At 42.7% G+C, this 27554-nt stretch overlaps 1 protein-coding gene across 2 annotated transcripts; it reads right to left on the bottom strand.

Annotated features, from left to right (window-relative positions):
- Window positions 1-905: 905 nt before the first annotated feature.
- LOC101941008 (butyrophilin subfamily 3 member A3-like) lies at window positions 906-22626 on the bottom strand. 2 transcript variants are annotated; one of them, XM_065571421.1, is made up of 11 exons: window positions 22454-22626; window positions 18302-18398; window positions 14803-15165; window positions 13112-13396; window positions 10053-10154; window positions 9112-9168; window positions 6856-6882; window positions 5315-5341; window positions 4113-4133; window positions 3952-3978; window positions 906-1990 (listed from the first exon to the last, which is right to left on the bottom strand). In XM_065571421.1, the coding sequence occupies exons 2-11, from the start codon at window positions 18366-18368 to the stop codon at window positions 1383-1385; spliced, it is 1584 nt and encodes a 527-aa protein (XP_065427493.1). In that variant the 5' UTR covers window positions 18369-18398; window positions 22454-22626; the 3' UTR covers window positions 906-1382. The 2 variants fall into 2 exon arrangements, with proteins under 2 accessions (XP_065427493.1, XP_065427494.1); XM_065571422.1 differs by lacking the exon at window positions 18302-18398.
- Between the last annotated feature and the right edge of the window lie 4928 nt (window positions 22627-27554).

The following is a 27554-nucleotide window of genomic DNA, read 5'->3' as shown; positions in this document are numbered from 1 at the left end:
TGGACAGTCACTACGCAAGAGGATAAATGGACACAAGTCAGATATCAGGAATGGCAATATACAAAAACCTGTAGGAGAACACTTCAACCTCCCTGGCCACACAATAGCAGAGGTAGCCATCTTACAGCAAAAAAACTTCAGGACCAGACTCCAAAGAGAAACTGCTGAGCTCCAGTTCATTTGCAAATTTGACACCATCAGATCAGGATTAAACAAAGACTGTGAATGGCTATCCAACTACAGAAACAGTTTCTCCTCCCTTGGTGTTCACACCTCAACTGCTAGCAGAGCACCTCACCCTCCCTGATTGAACTAACCTCGTTATCTCCACACTGATATATACCTGCCTCTGGAGATTTCCATTACTTGCATCTGAAGAAGTGAAGTTCTTACCCACGAAAGCTTATGCTCCCAGTACTTCTGTTAGTCTCAAAGGTGCCACAGGACCCTCTGTTATTTTTCCCCTGGTGACTTGTTTTACTTGAGTTCATAAAGCAAACTTTCAATATAAATACACAGTTAAATATTACATGTACGCATATCTCACACTGATTAGGAGTCTTGACAAGTTACAAGCTTTCTGTAGATACCTCACATGTAACTGTTTATGGGAAAATATCCTGCAAGATATGTTTGGTGTAGTGAGTTTGTCAGGTCAGAGGTAACTGTTGTTTGCAAACAATGAGGGACCCTTGGCCAAGGAGCCTCTGTGTCATAGCACCTAAGCCAGACTAGCCCTTCCTTACAAAAAGAAAAAAAAAGGAAGAAGGCACCATCCTCTTACACCCAGTAGTTACAGCACTCACCCAGGATGTGGGAGAACCAGGTTCAGTTCTCCACTCAGCCTGAAGTGGAGCAGGGTTTAAAGCCAGGGCTCACAACTCACATGAGCACCCTAACCTGTGGGCAATGCAATATTCTGGCACAGAGCTTACTCAGTCTCTCCTGTTGAAGCCCTTCCATTTTGTATAACTAATTGAATGGTCATTGGCACTAGGACTGGAATGTAGATCACCCCCTTCGCTGGTGAGTGCCCAGACCACTGGGCTCAATGAGCATTGTGGTGTTGTCCTCAAGGTGTCAATTTGGGGCTAATATCTCTACCAGGTTTGCTGATCCTTGGGAGATTGGGACATTTAAAAAAATCAATTTCCAAGATTTCACAGCAGACAATAGGCCTGCTAAGGTACAGCTCTGTGGGGATGGATGCAAGGGGTAAATGCATTCCCTTGGATGATTTTTTTTTTTAAACCTCGGAGTGAGTTTCTTATGGTCGAATTTCAAGCCATGAGATTTAGTAATTTCTTCCATCCCTGCTTTGGCCTTTTGTTCAGTTGTGGATGGTCCTGCACTGATTTCTTCTCTTCTCCCATCTTCTCAGTTCAGGATGACAGGGAATATGGGTCATTGTCTCTATCCTGACAAACAGTCTGCATTGATAATTTCGTAGGGAAATCCCAGTCTCTGCGGGAGCATATGCTGAGGGGTTTCCCATTGTCTCTCTCCATATCATGACCAGGTCTGAGGAATGGATACACTTTCTCTGAATTGTCAAGAGGCATCACAAAAATATCAGCTAAGACGTTAACATTATAAAATGAAATTGTCCCTGCTTCTCTATCCAGATAAACCCCAATCACTGTCGGCCATAAATCCCACTCCCGGATTTTAGTGTTTGCCTCATTGGGCTGATATAGCCCCTCAGATCTCCGCAGGGACCAGCACCCCTCCACAGGGGGTTTCTCTAATTGTGCTGCTATCACTCTGTCCCTCACAGTCTCACTCAGCACCCCCAGCTCCCAGTCTGGTTCATCCCCCACCTCCACCTCCCAGTACTGCCTCCCACACACAAACCCTTCCCTCCCCACTGCGATGAGGGGTCCAGAGGGGGTGGTCTGCTCTGGAGAATCAGGTTCATGCCAGACTCTTCTCCCATCCATGGACACTTTCAGTGCAGGGTGTTTACAATCTGGATCCAGAGTGATGGGAACTGGGGAGACAAACCAGAGCAAAGGTTAAAAAACATGGACATGTCTAGTCTTGAGAAAAGAAGACCTGAAAAAGGTCTGTAAATATGTTAAGGGCTGTTATAAAGAGGCTGGTGATCAATTGTTCTCCATGTGGAGGGTTAATGAGATGGTTTGCTGCTGACAGGCCATTAAAGGACCTGAGAAAGGATAGCCTGCAATTTACCACAATGAAGAAATTGTGCTCAGAACAGCACTTATATTTAAAGCTGAGTGAATAATGATTCTGCTGTATGGGGGTTAACCGGAAAATTGTTTTGCTTAGTTTTGAAACAAACCTGAATATTCTCCGTATTTCTCAATGAAACTAAAACCAAAACCAACAAGAACAAATCATTTCAGATTGAAAACTGCCAAGAATGAAACAAAATGAAAACCCTGAAACATTTTTTTCTCCCCCCCCCCCCCCATTTTGTTTTGTTAAATTTTCCGGGGTGGTTTTTTTTTTGTTTTTTGTTTTTGAAAAAAAATGGGTTTTGGCTTTTCATTTTTTCTTTGTTTTTTCTTTTCAAAAATAAATATGGCTAAATTGTGAAACAGCATTTCAAAATGAAAACTCAGAATGTTTAATTTTGAAATGGTAGAACCATTTCAACTTTTTTGAGAAAAAAAAAACATTTTTATTCCACCAAAAACTATTTGCCAAATTTGACCCAAATTCATGATTAGTTTTGGTGTTCTGAAAGATGCTGTTATTTGGCAAATTTACTATTTGCCAAAATTTTTCACCCAGTTCTACTTGTACCTCTAATGTCATAGAGTTTAAGGCCAGAAGGGACCACCAGATCATCCAGTCTGTCCTCCTGCATACCACAGGCCTCCTATGCCACACAGCATTTAAGGTGATGTAAATGAATTTGGATTATCATGGTACCTGTGGCAAAGTCAACACATTGCAATGGAGAATTCAATCCAATTTCACCAGGGCAAAACTTGTAATCATACTTAATGAAGGACAGACTATTCATGAGACTTCTGTCTTATGTCTTGCAATGCACACACTCACCAGCCTGTCCCTACAGTGGTTCCATGTGGCTTGTCTTTCCATACCTAATTTTGGAATATATGTTGTATTTCAAAATCTGGACTATCAGCTGCCTACTATTTGGGGAGTGGGTGGTTCTGGCCATCAATTCACCCCCATCACAAACTCTAATGATAAGCTACAGCTTTTGTACATTACACAGCATTGACTAATATATGCTGGCTAGTACACATATATATTGTGCTGATAATACTACCCACAGTATATATTCCATTCATGTAAAAATTCATATTATTAAGCATTAATATAGAAGTTGTGAAGTCCAAATTGGCCTGAATCTTTATTAAAATCCTGTTAATTTTTGCTAAGTATCTCATAAACCTTGCATTAGCTGAAGTAAGCTTTGGCTTAAATAGGAACACTGTCAGTATCAGGACATATAATTGGTTCCATACAGCAACAGAAAGGATGTAACCCTTGCAAACCTATTTATCCTGGTACAAACCTACAAGGTGGCTTCATTCCCCTTAGAACCTGGAATGCATGTACCCAAAACAAAGATTAGGGTGCATCATGGGACAAGAAAAACAAGATAAAAGCTAATTTGTTGACTCTAGTTTTAAATGAGGTAAACAAATAGGGTTTTTTTACTGGTAAACAAATAGGGGAAAAAAAGATGGCTTTTGAGGTGTAACTTTGGGAAGCACACCTTCTGCATCAGGTGAACATAACATTGCTTTACAGGACCACTCTTGTACCATCTTTTTCCTGTACCATATTAATAAACCTAACTGACACTGGTTATTTGGTCTCTTGAGTACATTTCATAATGAAATAAGGAACAAAAACGTGGTCAAACAATTGACTATACAATTTATCAACACACACATCTGGCCCCAGTCTAGAGTCAGCATTGCCTCCCAGTGCTGTCCCACTCACCCATGTAGCTTCGAGCCTTCCTGAAATCTGCAAAGGAAGGAAAATGAATATGTTTATAGAGGCTGGATTGCCTGGACACTTGTAGAGAGAAGTGATGTCATTCTGGAGCAGATTAGAATTTGCATGTCCATGATATGCAACATAGAAACATATCATCTTACCTAATTCCACTGTCAGTCTCTCTGAAATGGAAAGAGATTGGTTATTCCTTATAAATTATGCAGAGCAGGGCTGATCAATAGTCATGTGATCTCTTTAAGCATGTTTCTTCTATTCTCTCACTGCAACAGGAGAGAAGTCCCGGTCAGACACTGAGGGAAAGAAAATCATTTAACAGCTGTGAGATTGGAGGTCTGTGCTAATAACAATAATTTCCCAGTGATGGATTTGGTATTCTCTGTGTGATGCTGGGGCTTTACTCGTCCTGTCAACATTAAAAAAGGGAGATTAAAGGAACCTCACAAGGTTAAAATGTGTTTAAAGAAAATTCCTTTTCTCCACTACTGATAATTAGAGCTGGGCAAAATTCTTCAGACAAATAGTTTATTCAACGAAAAAGGCAGTTTCAGGTCAAGCAAAACTACTTGCTAATTTGGATGGAATTTGGTGAATAGTTTCAGCTAAAAAAGGGTTTTTATTTTCAAAAAAGTAAAAATGTTTTTAAATTTAGCTCAATTCATATAAAAAGAACAAAATAAAAAGGGCAATTAATGCCCCAAAGTTAAACAATCTAAACAAAAGCAAAAAAAAACCTGGGGAAAACAATGTTTCAAGTTGAGCAAAATGTTTCATTGATCTTTTTTTGATTTTTCATTTTCTTGAAAAAAACTGAAAAATTTGAATTTGGGTTTGACAAAAGCAATGATTTTTCTCAGATTTTTTGGTTTGGCCACCAAAATGAAAAATCAACTATTCACTCAGCTCTACTAGTAATCCACGAGGTCATTAAAATGATGTGTTTCCGCTCTAGTTGAATAGGATTTAGATTAACTTGGAAAGGAATGGTGCTTAGGGTTCAGGATCTTGACAAGAAAGTAAGGAGACTGTTAATTTTTCTCACAACCACACATGGGGAAAAGATTCCTATAGCTACAGGACACTGCCAGCCCTTCTCTATTGCATCACAAAAATGTGACTGATGACCTGATGCGGAAGTCAATGTGACATTTATCTATCTAGGCACAAGAGCTGGTAATCCTATGTCTGCTGGAGAAAACATGCATGCTGGGGTAGAGTTAGGTTTGGCTATCTCAGATTTGGCTCACACTGTTCTCAGCACAGACATTTCTGTAACTACTCAGCATCATGTATTGCAGGTAACTTCTGCTCAGTGACTTTCTAACGGGGCAACAGATGCACTTACCAATCCTCTTGCTTCGATCATGCTGTTCTGGGAAGAGAAGAAAGAAACACATCACAAACTCAATGTATGGAATTTGGATTAGAGCCATTTGAACCACAGAGCCATGTATCTCAGAACCAAAGGTACATTGGGTGAGATCCACAGATGTATATAGGTGCCTCGCTCCCATTGAAATCAATGACAGTTAGACACCTAAATAATTTTGTGATTCCCATTTGTTGTAGTTAATGAACAAGAGCGGGGGCACCATGTGTAACATGAAGAAAGATCTCTGTATGTCTGCAAAGTGGTGTATGTCCTTTATGGGTCTGATTTGTAGCATTGTGAGAGAGATAAGGTGAGTGAGGAAATACTGTTCTTGGACCAACTTCTGTTGGTAACAGAGAGAGGCTTCCAAGCTCCACAGAGCTCTAAAAGATATCACCTCACCCACCTTGCCTTTCTCATATTCTAGGACCAACATGGCTACCACAATACTGTAACATTGTCTATTGAGTGCTTTTGTGGGTTCCTGAACTTACCACTCATCTTTAGGTTTCACATTGAATGTCTTGATTCACTTGTGAAGAGTGATTTCAGTGCATCTCTGCATAGAGCATTTCACAAAAGTCAATGCACAGTTTGGTATGATTTGTAGTCTCTGTTTAGTGCTCTGGGTCTGGAGATATAAGCAATCAGGGGTAGGGTTCCTTGGTAGAACTGGAAGGGAGGGAGGGGAGCCCAGGAATGAACTAACAGGGAATGTTATTTGTGATGCATTGAAAATCATGTTAAAATTGTGATCTATCACTTTAAATTCTATGGGGTTTTCATGATCCTGCCTGCAGACAGGATAAAACTGGTGATGAGAATGGGATCAGTTTCTCTGCTATGCTTCACTGAATACAAATAGAGAAAAACATAAAATACTCCTGCTGTCAGTTAATACTAACCTTATTTCTTACAATTCAGAACAACACACCAAACTAAAGACAAAGCAGGCTGCTTCTTATGGCAGAGAGACCCAACTCACCCCACTTTGCTCTAGCTGTCTGCACACTGAGTGCTGAAAGACCCAGATCACACACTTCCCAATCCCTACAGAGCCCACTGCCTCCAAGCAGGTGGAGGAAGCTCTCTGAGAATTTAAAGTAATAGATCCCAGTTTTAACAGTTTTCAGTACACCACCTTGCTAAACAGGAGTGAGGTACATTTGTAGAGATGGGAGGGGTGTCCAGAAAAGGAATAACACTGTCTCAGGACTGAGGTGTATTCATAGACCATCATGGAAGAAGCTTGCCCAGCCCTAGCCTGCCCTGTATGTGGCTTTAGCTAATGCTGTACATCCCTCCTTCCCATAAACACTACACTCACTCCTCATTGCTGAGAATGTCACAGAAGACTTAGCTGCTGTATGTTCTGCTGTATGTTCTTATTTCTGAGGGATTGGGAAATGCACACAGATATGATTAAAGATCATGCGCACAGAGAAGGGAAATTGTCTATCTAATTATAATATGAAAACACAGACACAATTTTGCCAGGGGATTTATCAAAATACCTGATTCCAACTCCTTCTTCTGAGCCTCTGGAATAGGAGAGAGAAAAGAGTTAGCCACATTCTATGTCATGCTCCCCTCTCCCAGCCACGGTGCAGGAGCCAGGAGACTGGGTAGGAGCAGTGCTGTATTAGCATTATGCATGGCCATGCTGCTCACCTAGACTGGACTCCTGGGACCAGTCAGTGGCAAAGTGGGGACTGAGAGCTCAGTGGAAGCCACACATCCAGTCCTTCACCAAAAAAAGTATCTAACACTGCTTCTCAGCAATCCCTTTAGCCAGTTACAGAAGGGAAGTGATGGGATAACTAAAGGAGACCCATCCAGCCTTCAGGAGGAATAGGTAGGATGGTTATTTAGTTAAGACATCAGGACAAGAAGCCGGGTCTCCAGAACTCTATTCCCAGCTCTGCCACAGAATTGCTATGTTACCTCAGGCAAGTTCATTCCCTCTCTGTAATGCCTTATATTCATCTAACAGGGTAGCCTGCCCCTTAAGGGCCAAGAGGCCTGGGGTTAGCCAGCCATGTTCAATCAGTTCCACTTGTGCCATAAATAATTGCATCTTAGCCAGAGAGGGCAGGGTTAATTTGGGTCAGGTGGCAGCTTGGAATGCCAGGGTCTTGGAAAAGGGCTGAGACAATCCAGTTTGCAGGAGGAACTCCAGGGAGCACACAATATCAATATAACATCACTATACTGTGTGAATATCTATCTATCTATCTATCTATCTATCTAACTTTATATATTTAATGCAGCCTTGACATTAGAAAACAGAAAATTTGTCAAAGACAAAGTACATTAATGTTGTGCCCTGGTACAAGCTGGGGAGGTACCTTCATTGACCAGTACCAGGAATGCTTGTATCCAAAGCAAAGATAAGGAAAGGTACAGAAAAAGAAATTAAGGAACTGAGGTGAACTGGTGGGTTGGATTTTAGTGATGTATACAGATTTTTTTAACATGTAAAATCATCTAATAAATACTACCAGCTGAAATGTGTAACTTTCAAAGCACATCTTCTGTGTAAGGTGAATGTACAACATGGATGAGACAGCCTCCCAGAAACTGGTATTGTATTGAGCTTTTCTTCCTGTACTGTGCTATTATTTACTTTTGACTGACATTGGTTGTTTGGTCTCTTGAGTATATTTCATACCAAACAAAAGTGTGGTCAAGCTATTGAGTATACAATTTATCAATAGAACTGTTTGGGACTTTTCTTACCCAGAAGGGGTCCAGAGTAGATGTGACTTAACCAGAAGTCTCTGATATGCACAGAAGTGAGCCTTAAGAAGCAATTAACAAGGGTGCTGGAGGTGAAGACACTTGCAATGCCATGCTCTGATGCCCTGGGGTGATATGGGGGTGGGTGGAACTGCTTACAATTCTCTTAATTGTAATTCTCCTAATTCAATTCTTGATAATGAAACCTATACATTAGCAATAAATCCCCAGCCTGAGCATTAGCTAATGAACAGGGTATCAAGAGCAACAAGAAATCTAGTATAGGTAACTGGTTAATTTAATTTACTTAACCAGCTTATGTTTTATGCCCCAGCGTTCTCACACACCACAGCCTTTTTGATTTTCTACTAACAATGTCTCACTGGCTAACATGCAACAAACCATAAATAAAATCAGACAGAATCAATGTTATTTTGCTGTCATCAGATCTGCTGAAACTCAAAATACATTTCAAATTCTGCAACTGAAAATCTGAGGATCAGGGATTTATCAGCTCACACAGACCCCACACTGGATTTCTGAGATCTTATGATGAATTCCCCAGTGCCTGGTTCTGGTTTTAATCCACCAGGGGACTTGCCAGAAGAGGCTTTATTGGGTCAGCACTGATCTTAATCATTGATAAAACTATTCAGAGTGGAAGGCCAGAATCTGCAGCCTTTACCCATTTTGAATGCTGTGTTGCTCCATGAACAGTCCCATCGAAATCCATGAGACAGTGAGGTACAATGAGTGTGAGTAAAGCCTACAGAATTAGCCCCAGAATCATCACCACAAAGATGATCTCCTATCTCAACCCCACCCCCAGCCAGGAAACGGAAGCACTGACTGTCAGGTTTCCCCTGCAAAGTACACGTTTGTAAAGCTACCATAATCAGTGTGGGTAATGACCATGGGGAGTGAGGAAGCGACTCATTAGACAGCCCTGTTCCATTCAACACCTTAATCCACCCCAGCACTCACACAGTTCTACAGAAAGAACAAAAATAATAACAAAGCAGGGAACATACCTAGAGATAATAGAGCATCCTCTTCACAGCTTTTCTTCTGAGAAACCTTTTGCTTCTCTATAAGATTAAGAATTAAACATTTCATTGATAATAGAAAAGCTGTCTGAAGTTATAGGGAGTTTGATCAATAAAATAACATGAGATTTTCAACTACCAATGTCCAAAATTCAGTGACCCATACATGGCCAAGTACCTGTGACCCTAAGCACAGCAAGTGAGAAGTAATGGTCTCTGGCAGAGACAGGTTACTGGGCCAGATCGACCATTGCATGGGGATTCCTGTGTTTCACCTGGAAATGGAACTGCTGAATCTCTAAAAATAAACATGGCAAAGAAGCCAGACCTCCCCAGAGCTGGTATTGAAACCCCAGCCAGTTAAACCTGAGGAAGTCCCACTCCTCCAAAGCTTTCACAGGCCATAGGTCTGAGACAATCGCCACACTCATGAATATCAGACTAGGGCAGCATAAAATGGCCTAGATGGAAGGGAGCTCCCCTGGAGTAGATTTAATAACAGACATTCTGAGAGGCAAAGGACTGGGACCGCAGTATGTTCAATCCCATACAAACATATATCAAAATTGGGTCCTTGTTGCACAGAGCTTACAGTTTACAACATAAGACAAGAGGGATAAGAAAGATGGTGTTGGTGTTGGGGAGATCAATTGTGTATATATAATATATATATGTTCTCCCCAATATATATATGTTCTTCCCATTCTATATACACAATGCTAATAATTCTTTGCCATTTTTCCTGATAATTATTCTCTCTAAATCTGGTATCTTTAGTTTTTTTAAATGAATCTTTTGCAGGATTGTTTTCTGAAACAAAATCATGGTAAACTATGTGAATTGTAAGACAGTCAGTCCTATGTCCTTAGCCTAGCACCCAGGGCCTGGGATTAAAAAAAAAAAAAAGAATAACAGATTCCCATCACCTTTATATCCACGAAATGCCCAGGCTCCATTAGTAAGAAGAAGTAGCATAAATGATATCCAGAATGCAGCCAGCCAGGGAGAAGTATGTGGGAAAATGTCATCTGTGAAGCAAAGATATAACAGTGTATAAGGAATACGATCCCATCCCAGAGCTGGAGGAATGAGATTTTCCATCTCATTTGACTGCACAATCATGGCTCAGTGATCCCCAGCAATTCCTAAGGATTGTGCTGTGTGTAGGGAAGAAGCTCTGATTGGATTTTCTTAGAGCTAGATTTGTAAAGGCATGAAGGTGACTAAAGATGCAGATAGGAATCTAGTGAAATTTTCAAAAGTGCCTAGACAGATAGATGTTTTTTGAAAATCCTAGTGAGCATCTATCTGCATCTTTAGGCACCTCAAAAAATTAACAAAATTATCTTTCTCTGTTCCACCTTTACATGGAAAGAGGCAGTGCTACTAGTGAATATAAATAGTCTGTGGATAGGGGGAAGCAGTAGGTGTGATATATCTTGATTTAATAAGGATTTTGACACAGTCCCACATGATATTTTCATAAGCACACTAGCGAAATGTGGCCTAGGTGAAATTACTATAAGGTGGGTGTACAACTGGTTGAAAGACCGTACTCAAGGAGTAGTTATCAATGGTTCACTGACAAACTGGGAGGTTGTATCTAGTGGGGTCCCAAAGGGGTTAGTCCTGGGTCTGGTACTATTCAATATTTTCATTAATGACTTGGATAACAGAGTGAAGAATATGCTTATAATATTTGCAAATGACACCAAGCTCAGAGGAGTTGCAAGCACTTGGGAGGACAAGATTAGAGTTCAAAACAACCTTGACAAACTGGAGAATTTCTCTGAATTCAACAAGATGAAATTCAATAAAGATACATGCAAAGTGCTTCACTTAGGAAGAAAATAAATAAATGTACAACTACAAAATGGGGAATAATTGGCTAGGTGTCAGTACTGCTGAAAAGGATCTGGGGATTACAGTGGATCACAAATTGAATTTGAGTTTACAAACAAGTTGGATAAAAACCTGTCAGGGATGGTCTAGATTTACTTGGTCCTGCATCAGTGTAAGAGCTGTACTTGACTTCTCAAGCCCTTCCAGCCCTATATTTCTATGATTCTATGACGCTATGTCTATCGCAGCGTGAGTAGCACACTCTGCAATCTGTAAGGGAGACTTAAATTTCTCCTTTGTTTATCACATGCTTTCTGCTGTCTGAAATTTAAAAAGTCACATTTTGCTGTTTGTGTGTGGAAAGCCAAACGCAGACAAAAGGAATACTCTCTCCAAAGGACAACTCCAGACCTAGATACAGCCGCAAAGGGGCTTTGGGAATATTTAAGCCTGAGGATCCAACACATCATGAGTTAAAAGAAACAAGGTTTTGTTTTGGCCACACATTTTTCATGACCGCAAGTCAACAACAGAATTCTGTGCCCATTAGCCAACACCCGCTGGCTCACTCGGTGTCCTCATTATCAGTTCCTCAAGGAACTTTAGAATGAAAAATGTCTTGACTGAGAATTTTTCCCCACTCAATCTTAATGAATGGGCTGGGCCTCTTGCACGTGGAATTCAGAGGCCAGCCAGTGGGCTTGGTACAAAAGGACTGTATGATTTCCAGCTCATGTAGATGTGTCTGCACTAGCCCTGCTTGAGCTAGTGTGCTAAAAATACCAGCATGGCTGGGCTAGCATGCGTGGCTACTTGTGTCAGTTGCTCTGAGTATGTACACAGGTGATCTGGATGGGTTGGTACTTGGGTGACTAGCCTCAGCTGCTGTAATTACTACCCCGGCTACACTGTTGGTTTTAGCACTGCTTGTGCAGAGCTAGTACAGATATGTCTATGTGAGCAGGAATCACACCTCCAACCTCAAATGCAGACATAACTCTATGCCACAGCCCTCACTGCAGGCCCTAGAAATGTCTTTCCAAAGCTACAGAAACATGGCAACAACTGATTATTACAGTGGAGTTGGTCACAACCCCACCATTAATCTGTTACAGATTCCCTGTGGACAGTGGAAAGAATGATGAATATCTGCTGTTTTTGTGTTAATAAAAGAAAAAAAAAACTAAACATGTAAAATGGAGTTTGGCTAAAGAGTCTCCCCCTGGCTTCTAGGGACACTCATGTCAGGTAGAGAGTAACACAGTGTTATTTATTGTCCAGAACTATTACACACACAGTGAGTGTGTGAGACAACGAGTAAATTCTGGGCTCTACCTGATTTTGGGGAAGGGATCCAGTCTCAATTCCAATTGGGCACTGTGCATGCTTTAACAAAGTTTAGAGACATGACTGTGCTGGCATAGGGAGGGGAAACTGGAAGAGTCTCCCAAGAAAAGTGATGGTACAGCCCCTATGACTGGTGACATAGTGAAATTTACTGGACAACTCCTGGAGAATACACTATTGGAGACCATCCTGCACTGGCCCCCGTGGAACGATGAGATGGGGTCTAATTCTGTTTTCCATCCCGCACTTCTCAGATCCAGCCCCACAAAGACTGCCCAGTAGGGATCCCAGTGAGACCATTTCTGGTCCCCCAAAAGCTCTCCCATTTTCAGCTGCGGCCATTGGTGGCGACGCTGTTCAGAAATAGCAACAAATGCAGAATTTTCCAAACAATCTGGGAAATAAAAGGCCTGGGTGATGCCAAAGGCTGTAGAGAGGAACCTCTAAAGTGCTTGTTCCAGGGGGTCAGGGTACAGGATATGGAGCCTTTCAACTCTCAGTAGCTATCTTCAATCAAGCCAAGTGCTGTAACGAACTAAGGTTGCTACCACTGGATGGCTCTTTAGTGGCCTCTTTGTGCATTTAGTTGGTGGATCTCAGTTCAGTTCTTACAGGTTAGGTGTCCACATTACAGAAACCTGCACCACCAGTGACAGCAGCAACAAAAGGGAGAAAATTGTCAACTGTTTTTCTTCCTAAGCTACCTGAAATAGACAGTAGCTGAGGTGCAAGTTCCAAATGAGGTAGGCCCCCTCCTCTCTTTTATACCCCTCTCCCTGGGATGGGAGTGACTCACCTGAGAGATGAATGGCAGATTCTCGCTCTGTCTTCAGTAGGTCATTCCGCACTATGCAGATAATCTCTGCTAGGGCCTCTCCTCCTGGGACAGTGACATGGCCAAGAACATTATATAGACTTTCATTGTCCTGAGTCATTCCAATCTTGGACTCCAGCGCCAGACTCTGCCCTTTGTTTCCAACCCATTGGAGTTCAGGTTTGGGGAACCACCCTGTGGATCTGCAGGCCAGCCCGATCCCCTGACCTTGGGGACCCAGCACATCAATGAACACTGGGGCTACAGCTGCAGATAAAGAGAGAGAGAAAAAATTAGATTCTTGATAACCAACACTCTGCTGCTGACTAGTAAATAACTCTGTAACCCACTGACAAAGTGTGTGTCCAACCCTCTCCTGTGGTTGGTCTAGATGACTTCTTTATATGATGATGCTGGAATTTTCATCCTGACAAGTGGTAAGATGATGGAGTAGACAAATCAATCAATCGATCAACATTTTTTTACATATCTCTAACATATTAGCCTCAAGAATCAAAAAGGCCTTTGCCAATGTAAAGCTTTGCATATTTAAAGATCACCCACTGCTTAAGTGCAACCACTTCTGGAGCGGAAATACAATGGGTGTTGAACAGACACACTGCAATACTATACTTCAATTTAAGTCAGAAGGTGCAGCATGCTGACCCAGCCTGTATCTCTGCACTTATTTCACAGGGCACACTCCTAAATTCCCGAAGTGGTGAGGACAAGTTTAATGAAAAAGGCAACACCTTCTGCAGTACATTGCCCCAAAGACTGCACTGGGGTCAGTACTCAGAGGGAACAGCAAACCTTACTGAGTCATTCACCCCATTCCCTGCAGCACAGTGCCCCTTAGCACCATGTTTGGACATTGGGATTAGTTAGTACTGGGACTGGTCTTATCCCTGGAGGAGCTGTTGCTGTTGCAGAGAAGGATCTTAAACTCTATGACACTCCTGTATTCACACCCTACACACTATTGTAATAAACTCTGTACAAGGTTTGCTTTGTAAGGTATCATTTAAAAACAAATAATTTGCTGGTCAGTTTTACTCTGATAAAATATGTGTGGCAACATTCCATGTGAAGTTCTAAGATTTCCCATTAGGATGTGAAGAATATATGTTCAAAACTCATGTAGCACCAAAATGGTCAAACAGACCTGTCTTGAAGAAAGGAGTGTAAGTCTGCCTTAATTTTCATTTAAGCAGTAAACAAAGTTATCAAGAAGGAAGTGGGGCACTGAAACTGTAAAAAGAAGGGGCAAACATCCTCAAGACACCTCCCTTTCTCTCCCTGACTGTCGCTGGCATTGCTCCTAAGAAGGCAAAGAAAAACAGCCATTGGACTGTCTGGGAGAGGGCTGGACAGTGCAGGACATATATATGTGGAGGCAAGTTGGTGACTGGGAGTCTGTTGGGGTCACCCTTCGGTACAACCCAGGCTGGTGAGACCCAAGGTGTGACTGGCAGGTTTCAGTTACACAAACACATGGGGGATGCAGCTGTCTAGTTGTGAGCAGTCCGTGTTGTAGGTTACAACAGCAAGGCATTGCAAGGCACTCCAAGTTACAGGGCACGGCAGGACACAGTCCCCCACTGATCTTCATTGTACTGTGGTATGGCACAGACCCCCTGATTTCCAAATAAACTGACCCTGAAATATCTCACCTGCAATCTGTAGCTCAGTGTTGGCTTCGTGACTCCATGTAGGAGACTTCACAAAACAGATATATGTCCCAGCATCTGTAACATGGAGCCTCTTGAGCTTCAGTGATACATTCCCATTCCTAAATTCCTGCTGGAACATCTCTGTCCGTCTCTGGTAGTTGTCTCCTGACATGTCCAGGTTAGGTTGATTTTTGTACTGATGTACGTTTACATATCCAGCTTCACTGTGTGTCCCTTCAATTTTTGACCACAGCACTTCCGTATCTACAGGCCAAGTCCTGGGCGACAGCTGGCAGGGTAACACCACATCCTGGCCAACAATCCCTACAACAGGGTAGGGTGATCCAGACAGGGAGAATTTCTCTGTAAGAAACATTCCCAAGAGTGGAGTGAAAGGGACATTCTGTTCATGGGAGGAGAGGTATTCACCAAAAATTAAATGTTCATAGATTTCAAGGCCGTAGGGGACCTTTGTGATCAAAATGAAGATATCCAGTTACAACAAGGGTGGGAATTAGACACACAAGAACACAACTGATTAGTAGTACGTCACCATAACCACTCAGCCACTTCATCTGATAACCTCAGAAATGTAAGTGCTCAGAGACGTTCAGCTGACCCCAATCTGTACAAATGTGTGTGAATATTCCATCAGGTATTAACAATAGAGCTGAATGAACTGAGTTTTGTGGTTGGGTGGTTAAATCAAAAAATCTGTTTGGTTTTTTTGTTTTGTTTTTCATTTTGTTTTGTTTTTTGGTGGTATTTACACTTTTTGGGAGGTTTTCTCTTTTTTTAAAAAATAAATATAGCTACATTTCTAAACAAAATATCTTTGAAATAAAAAGTTGAAACCTTTCATTTGAAAATATTGAAACAAAACATTTTAACTTTAAAAAAAATGTTGTTTTTTTTCTTTTTGGCCCAAACAGAATTCAGGAATAATTTGGGTTGACCCAAAACTGCCTTTTTGGTGACTAAACTATTTGCCAAAAGATGTTGGCCTGCTCTAATTCATAACCCCTTTTTACTCCCTTGGTCACACATTCTTCTGCAGGGGTGAATATTTAGTGATTATTTTTGGCTATTTCCAGACACACATAACCATGTGCTCTCACTTGCTGCTGTGTATGAAAATCTCCGCTGTTGATCTGATCTGATCCAGGACATCTCCCTCTCTAAAATCTATGATTAATTTTCCTCTGTCTATCACACTGGTGTCTGTGACCTGTCCTTACCCAGCTTATTAGATCCGAAAGAACAAATTAACAAGACTGGTGAATGAAGACTGACCCTGAAGCCTCTTTTCACCCAGACACCATCACTTCCCTCTATAGCCATTGCAGTTGTCAGTGGAAGAATTTGTGCGGTGAAACCCAACCCATACCAAGGCTTGTGTATTCTCACTGGATCCAAGGGGCAGAGCCTCTATGCCAAAAGAGAGAGCTCTCCCATCGGCATAATTACTCCACTTCCCTGAGTGGTGGTAGCTATGTCAGCGGGCCAGCTTCTCCTGCCTACATAGCAATGTCCACAGCAGTGCTTAGGTTGGTGTAACATACTTTCCTTAGGGAGGTGACTTTTCCATACCCCTGAGTGAGTTGTTATACTGATGGAAATGCTAGTGTGTGCAAGCTGTAAGTGTAAACTCCACTCATTCCCCCTCTAGTGCTGCCGGGGCCACAGGCAGAAGTGGATGAGACTACTGCAGCCTCAGCTATCAGAAGAGTGTCACTTAGCTCAGGAATAGCAGCTCGTGGTTTCAGAACCCAAAGTCCCAGTTCAATCCCTACTGCCAACGATTGACCCTAGGGTGTGTTGTTACCTAAGGAATCAAATTCCCTTTGCAAATGGCAGCACAGTGGGGTAACCCTCCCTGAAAGGCAGCTCAGAGTGTAAAAGCTACAGGATCTAAGCTCACATTGACAACTCTATGTCTGCTTCTCAAAAATTTTATAATGGCCTCTTCAATCAATGGCCTGTGCTATACTGGAGGTCAAACTAGATTATCATAATGGTCCCTTCTAGCCTTGGAATCTATGAATCTATGTGACTGAAGAGCCCTTTTTTAAATAGTTGTTTCCCTGCAGGTACTTACAGACTAATCAAGTTATCCCATAACCTTCTCTTTGTTAAGAGCAAAAGATTGAGTTAATTGATTCCATCACTATAAGGCAGTTCTCTAATCCTTTAATCATCTTATGGCTCTTCTCTGAACCCTCTCCAATTTATCAACATCCTTCTTGAACTGCACACCAGAACTGGACACAGGATTTGAGGGAGAGAAGGTGGGTGAAGTAATATCTTTTATTGGACCAACTTCTGGGGGTGAGAAAGACAAGCTTCCGAGCTTATGCAGAGCTCTTCTTAAGCTTGTTTCTCTCACCAACAAAAGTTGGTTTAGAATCATAGAATCATAGAAAATTAGGGTTGGAAGAGACCTCAGGAGGTCATCTAGTCCAATCCATTGCTCAAAGCAGGACCAACACCAACTAAATCATCCCAGCCAGGGCTTTGTCAAGCCAGGCCTTTAAAACCTCTGAGGATGGAGATTTCACCACGCTCCTAGTGAAATAGTGTTTCCTAATATCCAACCTAGACCTCCCCCACTGCAACTTGAGACCATTGCTTCTTGTTCTGCCATCTGCCACCACTGAGAACAGTCTAGCTCCATCCTCTTTGGAACCCCCCTTCAGGTAGTTGAATCCTACTATCAAATACCCCCTCACTCTACTCTTCTGCAGACTAAATAACCTCAGTTCCCTCAGCCTCTCCTCATAAGTCTAGTAAAAGACATAACCTCACCCACCTTGTCTCTCTTTTATCCTGGGATTGACCCAGCTACAACAATACAGTTTTCTAGAGTGGTTACACCAGTGCCAATAACAGAGGTAATGTAACCTCTCCACTCCTACTTGAGAGACCTCTATTTATGAATCCAATGATCACATTAGACCTTTTTGGTCACACCGTAATACTTGAAGCTCATGTTTCAGCTGATTGTCGACCAAGAACCCTGAAACTTTTTCAGAGGCTTTGCTCCCACAATAGAGTCCCCCATCCTCTAGGTACAGTCTGCAGTCTTTGTTCCTAGATGTATACATTTCCATTTACCCATTTTGTCATTTAATTCCATCCCTGCCCCTTCCCTCCCCAGAATTGCCTCTTTCTGAAGCATCCCACTCTGTCAGGAAGTTCATGGGGCCTAAGAGCACAGTGTCTCCAAATCCCACCCCATGGGGGCAGGATACTGGTGTTGTGGGACACTGGTGAGGATTGTATGCGGAGGTTGGACAGTTCTTGCTCAAGTTATGTTGTTTCTGGGTTATTTCACTTGATGCTGACAGCACTTAGTGCTGATATTAATTTACTTAAGAGTATTTTTAAATCCATTTCCCAGGGTGCCCAGGGCAATGGAGGGGCACTTTTTATTATTCTAGTTTGTGAAAGCCCAAATAGATAAGTTAAAGGGAGGAAAGTGGATTGAAAGTGGTTTTACCAGAAACAGAATGGGTCAGCAGGAGGAGAATTCCCAGGAAGTCTGCACAGAGCTGTCGTGGAGCCATCAGGGTAGGTGGGATTCATCAGGCAAGGTCCTGAAAGGGAAAGAGCAATGAAAATAAGACCCCACTATGGGGATACCATGTGAGGGGAGCAGCAGGTCCCGTGCCCTGTATGTCTGACTGACTCAATATGTTCTACTCAGACTCTACAATCAGAAACCAGCATTTCACCAGGGACTGGCGAGGGGATTGTCCCTGTTATGCTGTTCTGGGTCTTTCTCAATTTTACCCAGAAGGGACTGTAACTGACACAAGGGACTTCACAGAAATAACAGCTTCTGCCCCATTGAAAGCAATGAGTCCCAACAGAACCAATAGAAAACACATTCTAGCCAGAGTGCAGAGGGGGGACACATGAGCTCTTTGCATGTGAGTGTATAAATCCCTGCAGTGAAATGGACCCAGGGGCCCTTCTACTCCAATATCCCATCTCTGATGCCGGCCAGCACCTGCTGCTGGAAGCTGCATGAAACCCTGCAGTAAGTAGTTATGGGATAAGGTGACTATTAAAGAGCTTTATTCCCAGCCCCTGTCAGTTACAGCCAGGCTCATACACTGAAGCTGGAGGACTTATAATCCCTCCAGAACCCTTGGGGTTTTTGTTTTAGTCGTTAACCCTTATTGTTGTAATTCTTGACCCTTCTAGAGAGCCAGGGACCACCTTCTCCATTGGTACTTTATTCCTCTCTATAGCGAGCCCCCGCATTGTGGGGGACCCTCCCACCAAAGAAATCTGTCTTATGCCTTCTCAGTGCTGCTTCCTATGTCACCAGAGGTACATGAGGTATTCCCCTCCTCCCTCCTCCCCAGAGCTGGGCATGTGCTCTGCACATTTCTCCCAGCCCCCTGGCACAGAGACTGGACTTTGGCTGCCCAACGGAAAGCACTTTCTGTTATCGCTCAGCAGCCCAGCCCCAGAGCAAAGGGTAAGTGTCTGCCCATGTCTACTGACAGCTTGAAACAAGAGCTGTGATGTGGGGGAGGGAACCACCCTGTGCATCTCCAGGGGGTGTTAACACCAAGCCCCTGCTGCTGTGGGTAAATCCCGCCAATGATTTGTGGTGTGTGCGGCAGAAAGAAAGGGCTCAGCCCATTAATGTTAGTACATCCACCCAGCTGCTGGAGTAAGTACTGGGGACTCTACTGCTGCCCCCACCGAAGGAAGAGGGGGTGCCTGTTCCTCCCAATCGACTCCATGCTGCTTGGTCTCTGTTTATGGGTAGGAAAGCCCCCCTGTCACTGCCACTCCAAGGGGAGGCAGGACCACAGTGTCACAATATTTGAGTTCATTAAACAACAAACCAGTGAATGGGAGAGGAACAAAACTTTTCTTAAATAAACTAGAGAGTGTCTGTGGTGAACTCCTGTGCACAGATAGCCTGTGTTCTCCACCCCTGATCCCAGGGCATGCTGCAAAATCACCATAGAGCCTCTCTAAACTATAAACTTGCACAAACATATCTCTACATCTTCCCGCTTAAAAAACAAAAAGCAAAGAGACAAACAAAACCAATTAGCTCCTACATATAAACAGCTAACAGCTATCTAATAACATATACATTACATTCTCAACCCAACCAGTACATTTCCATAAACCCAATGTGTCCACTACCTAGAGAGGAGAAGTTATCAGCACACAAAGCTGGAGTGAATTTTACTACTCACTTTCCTCAAATATCCCTTCTCCAGGCAAGTTAGCAAGTCTTTATGTGTCTTTCAGTACGTTTAATTTCCCTCTCTGGTCTTCTCAGGATAAGCCTTTCATTACAGTGTGAGCAGAGGTGAAAGTAAGCCGGTATGGTCTGGTATGGCGTACCGGCAAGAGCCGGTATGCCATGCCAGACTAGACTGGCTTCCCCAGGCTGGCGATTTAAAGCGCCCAGGGCTCCCTGCAGCAGCAGGAGCCCTGGGCCCTTTAAATCACTTCCCGAGTCCCGCTGCTGGGAGCTCCAGACCTTTAAAGCGCCGCCCGAGCCCCACTGCCAGAGCTCTGGGGTAGCGGCTGCAGGGCTCCGGCGGTGATTTAAAGGACCAGGGGTTCCCCACAGCGGCTGGACCCCCGGGCCCTTTAAAGCGCCACCTGAGCCCCACTGCCGGAACCCCAGGTAGTGGTGGCAGGGCTCCAGTGGTGATTTAAAGGGTCAGGGGCTCCGGCCACTGCGGGGAGCCCTGGGCCCCTTAAAGTGCCACCAAGCCCCACTGCCAGAGCCCCAGGGTAGCAGGGCTCCAGCCGTGATTTAAAGGGCTACTGCAGCCCCAGGCCCTTTAAATCTCGGCTGGAGCCCTGGGGTAGCATATGTGTAACTGGCAATTATTTTTCTCCACAATGACTAGGGAGCTCACCCATTCCATTGGCTCCTCAATTTTTTTTGTATTACTTGCATTGCTTCCATCCTTTCAATCTTAGCCTTGAGTTTATCATGAAGTGCAAATGGCAACTTTCTACATGGATGGATATCTGGAGGGGCCTGCTTGTTTATCTGGATTATGTACATGTAAAAGAAATGTGCATCTCTGAAAGGTCTCATTCCTTTTTGGCATGTAATGTTCCTCACAGTTAGTCAGTACTTGAACTCAACTTCATGCTTTCGCCCTCTTCAAACTTAAAGTTGTTATAAATATCCAATGCTTCCTCCCCAACAACATGCATAAAGATTGATGACTGCACTGTATCATTTTTCTCCTCTGTCCCTACAGCTGACAATTACAATTCAAATCTCTGTTGGAATTTTTTCCAGTTCTCTGCAACATTACCTGACAATTGTAGACTAGGTTCTTAAACTAGTCAAGCAGCTATTGGGCTCTTAAAATACATACAAAAGCTTCTGTTTCTTCCCTGTTTTTCTCCTTCTCTGCTCCACCTGCTCCTCTTTCCTCTGCTTTCAGTTTCAAACACAGGAGTTAACCTCAAGGTGACTGCTGCAGTCTCCTTCTCATTCGGCACTTCTGACACCATGGAATGATCTTGGGGTCCATTAAACAACAAACCAGTGAATGAGAAAGGATTAAAGCTTTTATTAAAAAACAAACTAGAGAGTGTCTGTGGTGAACACTGTGCTCTGCATCCCGGCTTCCAGGGCATGGCTCAAAATTCCTATATTCATAATACTGTCCCTTATGATGAAAGCTCTCTAAATTATAATCTTGCACAAACATATCTCTACACATGCACAGGAATGGGGACATAGGAGTGAAGCCGCCAAGCTCCCCGCCCTTCCCCCGACCCTCCTCCCCTTGCATTGTCATGGCTGGCATGTGGCTCTGGATTGCCTTATTCCAGCCCAAACAGAACAACACACAGGGCAGCTCTCGCATCTCCAGAACCTCCCATTTTCTATCCAGGTCTCCCTCTCAGGACAGCAGCCCAGCTGTTGGCTCACAGAGGCCTCTCCCAACTGGGACCCAGAAACTCTTGCTAGTCTTTCCCCCCAAAGCCTCACAGCACCATCTGGCTGAGTGGCATCTCTTAAGGGTTTTGTGGTGTACTGAGGACAATGCTGGAATTATTAACGATCACTCTGAGAATGGTGGGGTTTCCTTGTCCTGCTTGCAGGTTAGAGAGCTTTGTAGGGAAGCATGCAGGTAGCATCAGTCTCAAAAGACCCAGCCTAGAGCAAAATGGCATGAAAGGGGTCTCTCTGCCATGGGGAGTAGCCTCATTTGCCACTGTTTGGTTTTGGTTACTGGTTGTTATTGTCCTGGCTTCTAGGAATGAGCAGTGTTACAGTGCAACCTTCCAGCAACAGTATTTATGTTTTTATCTAACTTCTCTCTGTGTGTGCCCTGAACATAACAGACATCACTGAGGCAGGGCTGTGATTCTTTGCTAGAAATCATGTGGCAAATCTATACGCCCTGTTACACCCCGTTATCAAAAGGTCTTGACTTCCACTCACAAACACCACAAGGCAACATGATACAATAAGTAAATTAAGTACAGAGCAAGGAATCACACATCATTGCGGTTTGTCCCTCACTGATGATGGGAGATGGGAATGGACTGTCACACAGGTGAAAATGTTCCCAGGGACAGTTACAGGCTGCTTGGAAAAGTGTGCAGGCCCAGAGAATGATGGAGAGGAACCTACCTCAATGCTTCAAAATGTCCCTTGAGCTGGAAGAGTCTCAATTCAGCCATCCATGAAGATAGCTCCTGTGTCACACTAAAAACCCAACAAACTGAAATGGGAACTGTGCGTGAGGGACGAAGAGTGAATGTATCTTCCACCTCCTCAACAAAGGAATTGTATCTGAACTGTGATCAGGGAAAGTGAAAGCACAAGAGAGCTGGTTACATATTAACCTTTCAGAGGGTAGCTATGTTAGTCTGTATCAGAAAAAAACAATGAGGAGTCCTTGTGGCACCTTAGAGGCCACATCCACCCTGACTGAAATGGCCTCCTTAGCACTACGAAAAGTAATTTTCCCTCTGTTGATATTCATCTCATCTTGTCAACTGTTGGGAATGGGCCACATCCACCCTGATAGAATTGGCCTCGTTCGCACTGACCCCCCCACTTGGTAAGGAAACTCCCATCTTTTCATGTGCTGTATAAATATACCTGCCTACTGTATTTTTCACTCCATGCATCTGATGAAGTGGGTTATTGCCCATGAAAGCGCATGCCCAAATAAATTTGTTAGTCTCTAAGGTGCCACAAGGACTCCTTGTTTTTATAGTAACCTTTAATAATAGTAAATTCTCCGATAAAGGATTTTTCAGTTCAGGGGAAGAACCAAAATTTTTGGAGAAAAAAATTTTGTTCATGTTAAACTGAAATGGATTTTTTTTCTTACCAGAACTAATTCATCCCAACAACCCCAACCTCACTTTTTTAATGTAAAACACCAGAAATGAAAACTAAACAGAATGGAAAACCAAAACAAGGGGTTTTCATTTGTTTATTTATTTAAAAAAAAACAAATTCAACTAATTTTCTGAACAAAATGTTTCAAAATTAAAAGTCAAAAGCATTGTTTTGAAATTATCAAAACAAACCATTTTGTTTTCATAAAAAAAAAACATTTTTCAGACAAAATTACTTGCCTATTTGTGAACAATTTCAGTGTCCCCTAAAACAGTGGTTCTCAAAGCCTGTCCGCTTCTTGTTCAGGGAAAGCCCCTGGTGGGCTGGGCCGGTTTGTTTACCTTCTGCGTCCACAGGTTCGGCCAATCGCGGCTCCCACTGGCTGTGGTTCACCACTACAGGCCAATGGGGGCTGCAGGAAGCGGTGCAGGCCGAGGGATGTGCTGGCCACCCTTGCCGCAGCCCCCATTGGCCTGGAGTGGCGAACCACAGCCATTGGGAGCCGCGATCGGCTGAACCTGTGGACACGGCAGGTAAACAAACCGGCCCGGCCCGCCAGGGGCTTTCCCTGAACAAGCGGCAGATCGGCTTTGAGAACCACTGCCTTAAAATACATTTTTTTCAACTAATTTAGTATTCCCCCCCCCCCCCCCAAAATCCTCAGCTCTACCAGTAAAAAATAAAATAAAATAAATGTGTGATGAGAGTTAAAATTTCATCAGGATGCTTCCTATCCACCTAAAACCTAAGCGCTATGGACATAAGAAATTAAGGAAATATCAACAGCTTTCCATGCCATCTCCATATTGTCTACAACACTGGCAATAACACACTCCAGTGCCACTTACGGGTTTCACTGCCATCTCCAGCCTATAACAAAAATCTGTACTCACCCCAAGTTCATCACACTCATGAAATACCTTAATAGTAAACTCATAGGTTTCTCTATCAACATATTGTTCATCAGGGTGATCTGCTTTAACACCTAGGATAATGGAGTTACAATTAGGAGCTGGCCTGATTATTTTGGTAAATTCTTTATTGGCTGGTGAATGAAGTTTCAGTTGACCTGAAATTATACATGAATTTGTGTCAAGTTTGCCAAATAATTTCAACCAAACCAAATCAATTAAGATGTTTCAGTAATGTTTAAAATGAAACATTTTGTTTTGACATGACTCTATTTTTTTTTAATGTTGGGTATTTTGACAAAAACAAATTCACAGAGCAGCCCATGAGAATAGTTTCCCTTTCCAGAGGTTAGGCACAGAAGTGGTCTAGGTTCACTTCCCCATCTGCCTGATGTGGAGAAAGGATTTAAAGTTCTCACATGTTAGATGAGTTAACCAACTACCAGCTGCTACAGTCTCTTTGTGTAGAACACTCATTATTCACAGCCATGGGACCAGCAAAAGAAAATAAAAATTTCTGTTTCGGCTCAATCCAAAATGATTTCTTTAAATATTTTTTTTGAATTGCCAGTGGGGGGAAAACATTATTTGCACAGCTGTAGTTATTGATAGTGTGTTAAATCACAAGTTAGGTTGGAAATCCAGCACTCTTTTTTTCTATTTAAGAACGTAAGAATTTAAGAACAAACCTACTGGGTCAGACTGATGGTCCATCTAGCCCAGTGTTCATCTAGCCCATCTGGTACCATCCACTTCTGACAGTGGACGGTACCAGATGCTTCAGAGGCAATGAACAGAACAGGGCAATTATTTATTGATCCATTCCCTGACATCCAGTCCCAGCTTCAGAGGCTTAGGGACACCCAGAGCATGGGGTTGCATCCCTGGACATGTTGGCTAATAGCCATTGATGGGCCTGTCCTCCATGAATTTATCTAATTATTTTTGAACCCAGTTATTCTTTTGGCCTTCACAATATCCTCTGGCAATGAGTTCTACAGATTGTGCATTGTGAGAAGAAGTACTTCCTTATATTTGTTTTAAACCTGCTGCCAATTAATTTCACTGAGTGACCCCTACTTCTTGCTGTGATGGGTTCAGTAACAGAAACCTCCTTGGGACTGTCACCTGATGTGCTGAAATTAACTCTGAGCCCATTTTATTTGCCAACTTGGGACTCCAGAACCCAGTCTTATTGAGCCACACATGCTAGACTGCTGCAACACAGACCCAGGGTCTGAACCAAACCCCAAATAAATCCGTTTTACTCTGTATAAAGCTTATACAGGGTAAACTCATAAATTGTCTGCCCTCTATTACACTGATAGAGAGATATGCACAGCTGTTTGCTCCCCCAGGTATTAATCACTTACTCTGGGTATATTAATAAACAAAAGTGATTTTATTAAGTATAAAAAGTAGGATTTAAGTGATTTCAAGTAATAACTGACAGAACAAAGTAAGTCACAAAGCTAAATAAAGCAAAAAACACGCAAGTCTATGCCTAATACATTAAGAAACTGATTACAGATAAATCTCACCCTCAGAGATGTTCCAATAAGCTTCTTTCACAGTCTAGACTCCTTTCTAGTCTGGGCCCAACCCTTTCCCCTGGTACAGACCTTCTTAGGTCCTGCTCAGGTCGTAACTCGGGGATTTCTCATGACTGGCAGCCTCCTTTGTTCTGTTCAACCCCGTTTTCTAGCTTTGGCACAAGAGCGGAATCTTTTGTCTCTCTGGATCCCCACCCCTCCTTCTAAATGGAAAAGCACCTGGTTTAAGATGGATCCCAGTTCAGTTGACATGATCACATGCCACTTTTAGACCTTCTTCTTCATTACCTAGGAGCTGGCCCACAGGTACATAGGAAGACTTGCAGGTAAACAAACACATTCACAGTTCATTGATTCTGAAGCACCCTGAATGGCTTCCACTTAACATGTTTACATCAGTGATACAAGTTTATATCTTATTCTCCTAACTCCAGACATAGAAATAATACATGCTAACAAATAGGATGAACATACTCAGTAGATTATAAGCTTTGTAATGATACCTTACAAAGAGACATTTTGCATGAAGCATATTCCAGTTACATTATATTCACACTCATGAGCATATTTCTATAAAACATATGGACTGAAAGCTCACACTTGTGTTATGTGAAGGGATAAATAACACTTTCCTACTCACTTTGTCCACACAGTCATGATTTTATAGATGTGTATCACATCCCCCTTAGTCATCTCTTTTTCTAAGCTGAAAGTCTGTCTTTTTCATTTCTTTGTTTTAAATAAACCATTTTTTAAATCTCTTTTTTATCTTGAGGCTGATTTAGTTCAGAATCTCAATGTCCATTTTTCCATTATTTGCTTACTTTCTGCAGCTCTCACATAGCATCGCACTTTTTAATAAGTACATACATTTAGCATCCTTGCTCCACAGATAGCTTGTGAATGTGTACACAGACCACCACAATATCAGCAGATACAATTGTCATTTACAGTGATAGAATTCATACTTTGTGCATGATATGTAAATAACAATAGTGTCTGTGCCTTTTTCAGACCATCTGATGTTGATGTCTGTAAATCCATCCAAGTGATCCAGTAAGGTCTGCAGAACAGTTGAGAAATAGCCCTTCCTGTTGAAATATTCTGAAGCTAAGGGAGATAAGCACAAACTTGGCATATGGCTGCAAAGCACCCCACCACAGTTAGGGAATCACACCAGCTTCAATCCACCTCTTATACCTTGCACATTTCCCAGCTTGATCATCCTGTATGACATCCTGTCTTGCAGTGGAGCTAGGTGAAGAATTGATTTTTTGGTTAGGTGGCATTTCTAAAAAATAATAATAATAAAAACATCAGTTTGGGCTAAACTGAATCTGAATGTTTGGCAAACCGAAAAAGATTTTTGAGGGTCTGTTCTACTACAGGGATTTGAACCTGCATCACTTACATCCCAAGAGAGCACACTACCCACTGGACTATAGGTGAAAAGAGCAGGGGAGAGGGAAATTGAAGGTGGGGGTAGCAGCACTTCTTCTTTCTCCTCCTCCTCTGACTGCTTGGTGAATCTCAAATTTGCAAAGTTTCAGACCCACCAAAACTGCATTTCTCATCAAATAAACTATTCACTCAACCAATATGTCCAAAGTTCTGTCTTGCAGACCTCCATGACCAATGAGTTCCCTACGCCAGTCTGATTCCCCAATACCAATCTGGGGTGGGAAGCTTCTATATTGTGATAATCATTAGCTTTTCCATGCCCTCACTCTTGTTGTTGGTGATCCTGAGCTGCAGAGACAAGCTCAGTGCACAGCTCCAGAAACGAGGCCTTCCAGATCTTGAAGTTCTGGAGCCAGTGCTGGACATCATATGTCTGCATAACAATCACATCACATCCTTCAGTGCTTGTTGTATGGCCTCAGAGCATTGCTGCAGTAAGTGCAGCTGATCTGAGAA

The sequence above is a fragment of the Chrysemys picta genome, chromosome 17 (assembly GCF_011386835.1).
Source record: "Chrysemys picta bellii isolate R12L10 chromosome 17, ASM1138683v2, whole genome shotgun sequence".
Classification (NCBI taxonomy): domain Eukaryota; kingdom Metazoa; phylum Chordata; order Testudines; family Emydidae; genus Chrysemys; species Chrysemys picta.
The sequence above is the reverse complement of the archived record's forward strand: the minus strand, read 5'-3'. Positions and strand labels throughout refer to the sequence as shown.